We start from the raw sequence: 12,759 nt of genomic DNA, 5'->3' as shown, positions 1-12,759 counted from the left end.
ACTACAAATAGCATCTGCATCCCTGGGCTAGGGAGAAGGGGAAAATAAAAAATCAGCCAAGCCTCTCATTCCTGACTTCTTTCCAATAATTTGTTCTTGAAAGTGTGTGTGTGTGTGTGTGTTGATTTCGAGTAATGAAAGGATTAGATTAGGCTGCGATGCCTCTCATGCCTGAATAGCCTTCCAACATTTCTGCATAAACTCAGGCATGAAGAAAGCCACTTGGGCTGCACCCAGAAGGTACCCATGGATCCGAAGCCCAGCAAGAGTCAGTACCTTCAGCAGAGGGAGGGAGAACAAGTCTTACGCTATCTAGAACTTACTGATATTCATCGTACAGCAGTGAGATTAACTCTTAACCCGCCAAATAAAATTGGACTCTCCCTGACTAACATTGCACTTAAAACTAGTGTTCTGGCCTTCCTATTCCATTTCACAATACGGTACTGCTCCTGATCCCAGCAGAGAAGTATGTACACAATTCCCATAAATAAATAACATTTTATAAATTGAAGGAAAGCAGCGGGCGCAAATCAACATCAAATCAAAGCAGTGTGAGTGACAACCAAAACTTTGGTAAAGCTTTTCCCAAACCAATGCAGAAAGGCACAACTCCATGGTCACCACAAGATGCCCTTTCGTTAAATATTGTGAATAAGCCAAATTTAAAAAAATAGATTACATTGATTTTTAGCATTTTTACAATAATGATTAACTTGAAATAAAATATATAATTTTCAGTAAAATGTAGGTAAACAAGAAACTAAGGACTATATTTTCCTCCACTGAACAACATGAGCAAAAAAATAAGCAGATATGAGAGTATAATAGGAAACATTGCTTTATACTCATGCTTACCTTTTTGTAAACAGTGAATGCATTAGGTGAACTTTAACAGTAGTCTTTTTAAGCAATCTGCAGCTATCATTAATGGTGATAAACAGCAGCATTGGTGAAATTAATAAGCATATTAGTAAGCGCCAAGGAGTTGTGAGCAATATGGAAAGCATCAGTGGCACAGAAAGACAACCAGTGATTCAGCAGCAGTTCCCACTGCAAGCTACTTGTGGTGCAAGGATATTTGCCCAATTACCATTATTAACAGAAATAAATGCAGTTTCAGGAAAGTGAGGGTGGGATTTCCAGTTGGCACCAATTAGTGAGTTGCTCCTTGCATTGGAATTCTGGGACTATCTCTCCCAGAATCTCTGCCAGGTTTATTTACCAGGTGTAGGAACTCTGGCAGAATAACTTGATGTGGATTTGTGCCTGTGGGACTTGAATACAGTTACTACTTGGGACTTGCCTGCTCGATTTGACTGGTCAATCATGGGTTGTACTATTCTTCTCCTGGCATTAATGAACCTGAAACAAAAGGGAAAAAGGTAGATTTTCATTGCTTAGTTTGAAAACATGATTTTAGAACTTACACTTTTGCATCATTTTAATTTGTTGAAGGCATAGAAAAAAGCCACCTGCACAAGTGAGCACATTTATCATCTGTTGATTTAAAGGCCTCTGACGTCAACCATTTTAAATTTTAGTGTTTCAGATGGAATGTCTGCCTGTGCAAGAGGCACAAACATGGTAAAAGTTCATTGCCTCAAATAGGTTGCTTTCTCCTCATAGGGGGTGCAACTCCCCTTCCAGCTGTCCATAAATGAAGACCAGGCTTTGCCACTCTCTGCTTTCACAAGGTATTGTTATGTCAGCAAGCCCATCAATTAGGCTGTCTGAAGTTTTATCACCACAGCAGCAAATAAGTGCTGGTACAGAAAGGCTCCTGCAGTTTTAGACTGTAAAGTCAGGGGGTCATTTAGAGGTTAGCGACTGGCAACAGTAACCTTTTCAACCAAGATTTCCACACCCAGGGCAGGAAAAAAAAGGCAAATGCCCATCAGGAATCTGGGTACTAAAAGACATTTGAAAATAGACAGCTTCGTTCTACAGGTCGAAACAGACACTTTTATTTTGAGATGAAAGATACATTTGCACTCAGGCACTTACATATTTTGTTATTTTGGGAAACAACGGAATGAAGAAGGATAAAAAAATGGTGGTGGGGGCACCAGGCCATTATGGTCTTTAAAACTAATGCTTTTCCGGTGACCTTAAAAGTGCAAACTTTTTCTATGAAAAAGTTCTACAACCAATGTACTTTCCTTACACCACCAAAGTGCTGCAATTATAAAAAAATGGTGGCAACTTTGGATTTCACTTTTGACTTGACAAATGATGATGCAACTTGATGCTTCTTCACTGTTACCAGAAAATTGCTGCTTTCCTGTTCTTCCCAAACAGCCAGATAAAATCGCTTCATAAAAACGATGTGAAATTAATCATCGCAGGCTTGGCTTTAATTTATCTGCCCTGCCTCCCCGCCCAACCCCCCCCCCCACCTCATATTTCTTATTATCTAAAATGTTAGCAATTTCTATGCTGAGGTCAAACGTTTGCATTTGAAATGGAGCCAAGCTACTCCACTGTCTTTTATGTCCAACTCAGTGCAAGAAGTACAACTCATGCGAATGGCATGTAACAAATGTCTCATGGCTGTGAAATTGGGGGATGGGGAGAAAGAGAGGAGAGTGAACCAGGAACCCAAAAAAACTGCACTATCCCATGAAGGATGTGAAATTATTATAGTCAAATAGCTTATTATGCTAAAGTAAGCATTCTTATTTCAGAATGAACCTTCTAACAGGAAGCTACAGACTGTAATAATTTTGTCAATGTTTTAGCAAGTGCATTGTGAATTATTTTCTATCTATATACAAATTATTGAAAGGGAATCCTCTAAAGATTTGCATTCTATCATTGTTGTCAAAAAATTGTCACCCAACACAATTACTTGACTTGCCTAAGCTTCAGTTGAAAAGCTGCTTCAGGCATTAAAACTAGCTAAGCAACCGAAGAAAGAGATGTTCTTCAGGGAAATGGTGAGGCTTCTTTATAACAAGCAATGCAGATATCATTAAATCAAATCGTCGGTAAATAAACGTCTGTTCCACAGTCAGAATGCACAAAGTGACCCTGTTCAGAACGAGAGCCAGTTCAGTTACGATTACCAGATCCAAAATGAATTCAATTTCTCTCGTGTTCACACTTGCCACTATACTGAATCGTAGCAAGGCACAAAGTAATATCAAGTTATGCGTGTGACACGGATTTCCGCAGGTATGTTTTTGATTTCAATCGATAGACCTTGAAGCCAAATCTGAATGAAGATCATGTGCAATCAGACAGAATGGACATAATACACACCCACTGCAGTTTTGAGATACAGACTTCATGAGTAGTTTTGAAACTACAATTTTCAAATAAAAGCTTTTAGATGAAGGTCATTCTTTTTGCAAAAGGAGTTGTGTCACTCTAGCAGTATGACTGAACTTCTAACAAAGGTCCCAAGTCTGAATCCTGTCTTTAAATGATATTTAAGTGGGTTGTCAGTACTCAGTCAGGCCAGTAGATGGGGTACTTTGCAAAAGCTGGGTATTTTCACCCATGTGGGAGGAAAAACTGCCAGGACATGTCCCTCCCACAAAATTGTGTCTCCCATTGTCCAATCACAGAGCAGCATTCACAGCCGCAGTGGAGAAATCTGCATTTCAGTGTTCTGCGCTCTTGGCTAATGGAGGAAGTGTCGCACAGGTGGCAACAGTACTAAACTAAAAGGGGAAAGATAGGCAGACACTAGTGTTCAGTGTCATGTAAAGGATCAATTGTGGGTTCAATTCTCACTTCCTGAACTGAGCAACACTGAGCAGAAGCTGCAGTGTCTCCCTGCTGGGGGAGGGAATTCAGAAGGGCGAGCCATGTCTGTCCAGTTCAAGTGTCCACTGGTGGCTGGCTACAGGGAGCAATGATGGTATTGTGGGAGCAAGTAACACGCCCACCCTCTCAGTAGCAGGGGGTATAAAGATCATGTAGACCTAACAAAATGGGGAATAATCTATGTCAAGATGTTACATAAACGACATTTGTCTGGAATGATCTGGATGCATGGCCTGAAAGGGTGGGGGAAGCAGATTCAATAGTAACTTTCAAAAAGAAATTGGATATATACTTAAAGAGGAAAAATTTGCCGGGCTATGGGGAAAGAGCAGGGGAGTGAGACTAATTAGATAGGTCTTTCAAAGAGCTGGCACAGACACAATGGGCTGAATGGCCTCCTCCTGTGCTGTATGAATCCATGATTTTTTTTAGAAGAAAAAAGTTTCATTTTTGAAACTGTCCAGAAATAACTTTTAATAGTAAAAAAAGTATTAGATATCTCTAATTTTTTCTTGCATCTGTTTCTGTTCATGGCAGTATGTTACCCCGTACTTTTCTCTTTGCAAATAATCCCAAACTATGCACCCACTGTGCCCAAGGGAGAAGGGTGCGTCACTTGCTCTTTGACGATTGCCCCGATGTCAATTCTGGCAGAATGACAGAGAGAAACAGGGGATTGAATCTGTCCCATTAACACTCAGTAACACCAGATATTGCTTGTCTAACATCTTACACTGTAGCATTATCGAAGCTACCTTTGATTTTACTCAGTAAACACCGACTGTTTCACTGTGGTAATGCTAACTTTCCAGGCTGTTCTAACCTGTTATCAATATAATGCTACCTCCCCACCCTCCCTGTTGGATTGCAAACTGAGTTTAAACTGACATTAGGAGATGTGTATTTGCACTCTGATCTAACATTGGAGTACATTAATTTGCACTGTTTACACTTAACATTTTGATTTGAAACAGCTGCAAAAGGAAAGCACATCCAAATGTAACTATTTGAAGCCCACAGCCGTAGTGTAAAATGCAATAGGATGGTTGCATCTAAAGAACTGTCCTGTCGTTTTCTTCAGTTTTTAAAATTATACTTCACACTGTAACATTTAGAATTTGTCAGATGTCAAGTGGGGGAAAAAAAGATGTGTTATCAGTACTCAAAGGGTTATAGGTGTAGTGTAAATTACGCTTCAGATCTTTTGGTGTCCATACTTGCTCATTTTGAGTATAGTAACCTTCTCCATACTAGACTCACTGGCAGGCTAATGTGTTGTGTCCCTTTGGGAGTTGATTCAAAGCTCTGTAGCTACACTCCCTTTTATCAATCAGAATACGGCCAATTGAGATTATCAGACCAGGCAGATAAGACTGTTTTCTCTCCTCCCAAGAGCCGCTAATGGTGTGTGCACATGACACAAAAAAAACTCCGGAGATGAGGAGACTTCACGTGCTCCTGTATCACATCACAGAGTAACGCACCCCTCCTCTTTCCCTTCCCCCATTCATTTCTCCCTGGTGTTCTCCAAGTAATGGGCTGGACTAAATTACTAGGTTTTTCTTTTTACCCCCAACCATTTTTATTATTTACATCTGGTAGTCTCCTTATTATAAAGCCTCTCTTGCTCCCCTCGTACACACTTGCACACAGAGCTGCAAACCATTATAGTCCCTCTCAGCATGGGAACTTCATACTGTCTTCAAACAAATAATTACAGGCAAGGTTAAGGGGTCACATAGAGGTCATATCTTTGGATACTCATCAGAATGTTTACGTTAGTACGAACAGTGGTTCATTTAACATGCAGAGATTTTAAATATGTTTCTACTGTCTCACAAATGAGAAATGGGCACTTTAAAATAATAGCCAAAAATGGTTACACAAACTTCAAAATATATAATCCTGACAGTTTGTACAGAGTTATGTTTATTCCATTCACTAACTGATCCCAACAGTACAAGTAGTAATTCCTTTGCAGTTACCTTTAAAAAAAACACACGATTCTGTGTAGTGCCTCTACATGTAGGGTTAACATTCTCCTGCATCTGTGCCCGAGTTTTATTGAACTTACTTCTTCTTTACTCATACCACCCTGTTTTTCGCTTCACTGAATCAACACCACACCTGGCAACTTACTCCTATTTTTAGCATTCTTGCCATGAGAAATCTTTATGCCAAACCTTATTTATCTGGAACAAAGCCCAAATTAGATCGTCACTTCTACTTAAGCAAACTATCCTCCAAAACTAGTTGTTTAACCGGTTTGTGAAATCTTGTAGCTGATAACTGGAATCTAGCCTATAAGCTGAATACCATGCCTATTAGGTCCTGTCAGAGAATGAAAGGCTTACTAAGAGCATGCTGATGAACTTTGATATTTTAAACAGTAAAATATGTTTGTATGGTAAGCAGAATTTTACTTTCTTTGGCAGGCCACGATGCAGTGTGAATTGATTTCTCCCTATACAGACATATAAATGTTTGATGCTTGAGTAAAAAGCAAGAATTAACAACCTTTGTTGATTCTTCTATCGAATAGATCATAACGAATACAATTCAAACTGAAATAACATGCAAATAATTGTCTATCCTTGGGAACATTCATGGCATTGATTCATAGTTCTCCAGGCATTGCTGCAGTTTGAACTGCATTTGGAAGTTCACATTGTCCCTTGGTTTCTGGCCAGTCCAGCTACTAGAGATATCAGCTCCTGTAAACTTACTAGGGCAGATCTTCCTGTATCTGCACCTGGGGCTATTGGATCACCTGGATACAGGAATACTGAGTGGGAAGGAGTGCACGACTGCAAGGGAGACTTCCCAATTTTCCTTTCATGTAAATAAATGAACAAAAATTTGGGCCATTCCAAATTCGGGTGCTCCTGAACTCTGATTTTCCTCGATTTGCTGCATCCAGGTGATCCAATGGCCCCATTAACTTCCTATTGCAAAATCCCATTGCAATTTTCCAGTGTACCCCTGTGGTGTGGAAAGACTGCTGATTTCAGTAGAGATGAACTTGAGGTTAAATTATGTGGTTAGTCAGAATTCTCTGATCTAGCAAAGGGATCATGGCTATGAGGATTATTTTGTTTAAAAACAAAAGTCTATTTGGTAAAAATCCTGACCTATGTTTTTACGCCTAACTATCAGGGAACATTTCAGGACAGAAATCATATCAATGCTTCAAACAACTGCTGACCTTCAATAATCAGAACTAGATCTGCACCTTTAATGCTGGTGCTAGCTGTGGCTCAGTTGGTAGCACCCTTGCCTCTGAGTCAGAAGGTTGTGGGTTCAAGTACCACTCCAGAGACTTGAGCACAAAATCTAGGCTAACACTCTAGTACTGAGGGAGTGCTACACTGTTGGAGGTGTTGTCTTTTAGATGAATGTTAAATTGAGGCCCCATCTGCCCTCCTAGGTGGACGTTTAAGATCCTATGGCACTATTTCGAAGAAGAGCAGTGGAGTTCTCCCGGTGTCCTGGCCAATGCCTCAACCAACATCACTAAAGCAGATTATATGATTATTATCACAATGCTGTTTGTGGGACCTTGCTGTGCGCAAATTGGCTACTGCATTTCCTACATTACAACAGTGGCTACACTTTAAAAGTACTTAATTGGCTTTTAATTGCTTTGGGACATCCTGAGATTGTGAAAGGAGCTATGTAAATGCAAGTCTTTCTTTTTTATATACCTCTAAACTCTATTTTTTTTAAATAGAGTTTTACACAGATGGACTTGTCCCTTCTTTCTTTAAGATTTTGGATGGTAGTATGTGTTCCCTTTGAAGCTGTAAAGTAATTGAACCATATCAAACTCACAATGTACGCAAAGCTACTACTACCTAAGCAAATTCTTGATTCAGGTGCAGAATCCCTCCACTTTATCATGTTACCTTCTATACCTGCCAGACAATCCAATGGGGAAATCACAACGGATGTCTATCCCTTTAAGAGATTTTTTGTCCCACACCATATAACTTCCCTTTCCCATGCCCTGGCACCCCCATGTGGTCTCTCTTTAGTTTTTTTGACCTAGGCGTAATAAGGTTATGTGAAGAAATCCAAAATATGGATTCCATCTTTCACATTTACCAAAAAAAAGGAGCCAAACAATTTGCTAAACAGTTACACTAACAAAATTCAGAAAATTAATAATACTTTGTATATAATATTCAGATTCCTACCTGTTAATATAATAAATAGTAATAAATAATGTAGTAATTCATTCTCTGTAGACCTCAGTCTGGAGAATAGTAATTAGAAGATAACTTCATTTGTACTTCTCCTTTCTTGTTAATTTTCTCACATATCATAGGTCGTTTACCATTTTATGAAAAGAGAAGGCCTGTCTAGTTAGGATCAGAGGCAGATAAAATTCAACCCGGCTCCATGCCTTTATTTTCTTCAGAGCCCAAGAGCATAAAGTGTAGAATGTGCAAAGTGCATTCTATCCAGCAAGCCTGTTCCCTCCATGGACCTTGTAGAATTTGCTCGAACTCCACCCAATCCACTCAATGTCCTGAGGGGGAAGGTAATCGACCACTTTGTGAAACTTTTCCCTACACCCCCAGAGGTAATCGGACAAAATTACAGAATATTAATCCAACCTTATAGAATGGACTTTAACTTATCAGTGTAATCTTTTCCTGCCATCCAGTAGTGATTGAAAAATTAGGATGAAGAATTATTTCCTCATGTTTGCTGAGGTAAGATTGTGGAGTGATTAATACACTTCTTCACTTATCCTTCTATCGGCTTTTAAAGACATAATGAGGGCCGAAATTTCTGGGCCGAAGTGGTGCATTGGTGCCATTAACGGGGCAGTAGTGGAATTTGGAGCAGGACCTGGTTACACTGGGCCCCTAACCCCATTCTTTTTTGATCTTGCCCAAATGCTGCTGCAAGTGGGGACGGCCTCTTTTTGTGCCCGGCCCTTTCTGCGTGGATGTCACAGAAATAGGCGGGACTGACAGGATGATGTCATCTGCTGGAGATCCTGCCACTTCTGCTGCTGTTGCCCCAATACAATGTATCCCGGCATGAAGCAGTCGTGCTAGCGTGCCAGGACCTTACCTTGGCAAAAGTGTGGCCTGCTGTCATTTCAAAGGCTGCTTCCTGTACGTCAATCGATGACAGAGTGACTGACTGCCATTGGGAAAACAACAACATAGAAATTAGAGTTTTGAGAAAAAAATTTAAGAGCATCGCCTGGCCCACTAAAGGTGTGGCAACGTGCTGCCATGATATCCCTCCCCTCTAGCCCCCATTGCACCAGAAATGCACAGGTACCTGCCCAAAGTATGCTAACTTGGTATAGGATCAGGGTGCATCCATGGAGCAGGTGGAAGTTCCACCTTGCCCCAGATCAGCCTCTAGATAGCTGCCACAGGGACATATAGGCTTATAACGTTATGCTAAATTAAACTTTAGGTTCAAAAGGAGGGTAGATTAGATTAAGCAAAACAAGATTTTAATAATAAACTCCAACTAGATACTAAAGAAGTCATCTACTGTGTCTCTTTCCAAGGAGAATGAAATCCAGAGATAGCTGTTCTATGCATTCTAAAAGAAATGGGTATGTAATGATTAACTTTGGGCATTTTACTTTGTCTCTCTCAATAATGAGATCAGTAGATAAAGAGTAGAATAAGCACAATGCCAAAACACTGCTTTTGAAAAGTAGATTCTCCTGTGTAGTCCATCCAAAAAGGAAGAGGGAGAGATGGTCTCACAACCATGGAATGAAGCAGTCAGTATGAAGCAGTTAAGATCATATTAACTGTCTCCTCAGCTAATGAGGTTGATGGTTAAAGGAAAGCAATGAATGGATGCTGCAATCTTCTCTGCCAGGGGAGTGACAGGCCATTACGCGACATGGCTATGTGGTTTTGATTTCCGTTCTTGGGGTGGAAGACTTTCAACTATTTGTTGCTTTTTGTAGTTAAGCAGACTTCTTGCATTAAACTGACTTTTTGCTGAGTATCCCTATTCTGGGACTACAACTTTCTGATGGACTGCCCACTCTTAAGGCTGTACCATGTTTCTTGGTCTGTGCTGTCAGACTGTTCTGTGCTCCTGTTAGTTGCTGGGATATATTCAGTTTTGATACTAATAATAGTACAACACCAATAGCATGTTTTTCACAGAATGCCAGATGGACATTTAAACGAACTGCCATTTAATTTGCTTCAACATTTTATGCCAAATCACTAAGGAGGAATGTCCACCCACAGAGCAGGAAACCTAGGAGCCATTCTTCTGGTAGAAGTGGTTTTGAAATATGATTTTATTTTGTCAACAGTGAAACCTGGCTCATGATGGCTATAAAAAATGATTTAATAATGGTGGTGGTGCTCATTTTAGAACTTATGTAGTCATGGCCTCTTTGACATGGGTTAACACTATGCTGGCGACATCTACAAAGACAAACATTTTATGCAAGAGTTTACCATCATCCCACAAATTCTGGATCAGTAATCAGTCACTATGGGCACTACTGAAAAGTGCGAAAGACTTTGTCCCTTTGGTGATGTTTGTTCACAGAACTAACCATATAGTTCAAAGTGTTAACTACTGGAGGGCAACCAGGGTTGGGCAATAAATGCCAGCCATGCCAGCAATGCCCACATCCCAAGAATTAATAAAAAAGATCATGTTAACACCAAGCAGTGGGGACCATATTACACATGCCCTCAGCAGGTCTATGGAAAACCAGGACTCTGTTATACTCATTCTTGGTGCAGAGATCTGATGATCGCAGCCCTGACCCCAGGGATGGTGGATATTTTTCTACTCTTGTGACTGTATCATGACTCATCTCCCTTGATAAGTGTAATGCCTGTGTAACCACAGTGTTAAAAGTGGCAATATCCAAGCTGCCCTTTAGAAGGGTGTGATGTACCAATATCATCTCATAGAGATCCCCAAGGTAGAGTTTTGGGCACCAGGCTGAGAGAATTACAGCTAAGGACTATTATCTATCATGAGGTTGCTGGCAGTAATCATTTTTGTAATAAAAGTTGTTTTAAAAGATCACTACAGATTTGCAGGTGCACCGTGAGGGAGATTGATGCATGTAATTGAAATACAAGAAATGATACTATGTGTACTTTGATGTGGAGATGCCGGTGATGGACTGGGGTCCATTCACCTGAGGAAGGAGGAAGCCTCCGAAAGCTTGGTGATTTTCAAATAAAATTGTTGGACTATAACTTGGTGTTGTAAAATTGTTTACAACTATGTGTACTTTGTGAGAGCACTATGTGTAGAGTGCAAGAATCAGAATCTGTCGAAGGCCCAATGTTCCCAATGGTTTCTCCGACATTTACCTACACAGCAACAGTGACAGCATTTCAAAGTAATCCATTAAAATTGCAGCACTTTGGGACATCCTGAGAGACAAGGTGCTATATAAATGCAAGTTCTTTCTTTTTTTCACCCATGGTATATGTCGAGTAAGAAATTAAGATAACAAGCACATTTTAATCAGGTCCCAACCTGTTCCTGATTCGTACTGGTACAGTCATTCCTGTTTTGTGCAAATCTGGGTATGAACAATGTTTCTGTCTGTCCAACATATGGTATATAATGGGAGCCTTCTATATTTCAGCAAACTTACAAACAGACTTTGTAATAATGGGTACCTGATTTTTTAAAATAAATTTCTATTTTGTAATCACATTAGAAAATCAATTAAACTTACTTAAAAATGGAGATATTTTCCAGTAAAATACTTAAAGCATTTTAACTTCATCAGAAAGAAGGAAAAATCAACACAGTAAGTTGTGTTGCAATATATCTACCCTGCCTTTACATTACGACATGTTTTAATAATCACCCAATAAGCTTACTGTATAGGAATTCATATTTACAATTATAAATAGGAAATAAAATAGAATCAAAGAAAATTATATTTATTCAATGCCTTAATGATTAACTAATGTCCCTACATTGAGGATATTATAAAGGTCCTGTGAAATATAAGTTATGTTTGAACAAGTGGCGTTAGCTGGTTAGTATGTGAGTGGGAAACTGGTAATTGATTCAAGATCACTTTATTATTTCATAGATGTGAATTCAATGCTCCGTTTGTAATTTTAAGAGTGGTATGGGCTAGCAATGATGTGAGTGTACAAATAACACTAATGTTGGGTAGGAACGATGTGAGTGTACAAATAACACTAATGTTGGGTAGGAACGATGTGAGTGTACAAATAACACTAATGTTGGGTAGGAACGATGTGAGTGTACAAATAACACTAATGTTGGGTAGGAACGATGTGTGTACAAGTAACACTAAGGTTGCGTAGGAATGATGTGAGTGTACAAATAAATTTGATGTTGGGTAGGGATGAAATGAGTGTACAAATAACACTAATGTTCAGTAGGAACGATGTGAGTGTACAAATAACACTAATGTTCAGGAGGAATGATGTGAGTCTACAAATTACACTGATGTTGGGAAGGAATGATGTGAGTGTACAAATAACACTGATGTTAGCGATAAGACATGTGAGTATGCAAATACTAATATTGAACATTGTTTGATTGTGTCACAGTTTGAATATATAGTTATACATATTGCAAGATAATACTGCACTAAAAAAAGAGCCCAGTCTCCCTGGTGGCTCAGTTGGTGATTTCATTGCTTAGTGTGATATGAAGGTATTTAATCAGCAAGGTGCCACATTCAAACCTCAGCTGGAATATCAATCCTGGTGCTACAATTGGCTGTGGCATCCCTGCGTTAGGGATGTTGAAAGTTAGCCAAGGTTTCCACTTCTGATCACCTCCAGTGATCTCTGCTGGAAAGTACATATGAAGATGTCAACTGAATTCAGGATTAGGTTCAACAATGGTACTGTTCATGTTAGATAAGCTCATACATGAAAAATGGCCACTTGGATGAGGAACCAGACTGCACCCAATGCCCATAGATCATACTCTATCAAGAGGTAGCCAAGTGAACCCAAC

The 12,759-nt window shown here is 39.6% G+C and overlaps 1 protein-coding gene across 2 annotated transcripts in view; it reads right to left on the bottom strand.

The window, feature by feature from the left end:
- meis2a (Meis homeobox 2a) overlaps window positions 1-12,759 on the bottom strand; it is a 100,734-nt gene that overhangs the window by 6,165 nt on the left and 81,810 nt on the right. For both annotated transcript variants that reach the window (XM_067991377.1, XM_067991376.1), the window contains exon 10: window positions 1,307-1,365. In XM_067991377.1, the coding sequence (XP_067847478.1) occupies window positions 1,307-1,365 (59 nt within the window). The remainder of the gene's footprint in view (window positions 1-1,306; window positions 1,366-12,759) is intronic.

Source organism: Heptranchias perlo, chromosome 10, assembly GCF_035084215.1.
Source record: "Heptranchias perlo isolate sHepPer1 chromosome 10, sHepPer1.hap1, whole genome shotgun sequence".
Classification (NCBI taxonomy): Eukaryota; Metazoa; Chordata; class Chondrichthyes; order Hexanchiformes; family Hexanchidae; genus Heptranchias; species Heptranchias perlo.
The sequence above is the reverse complement of the archived record's forward strand: the minus strand, read 5'-3'. Positions and strand labels throughout refer to the sequence as shown.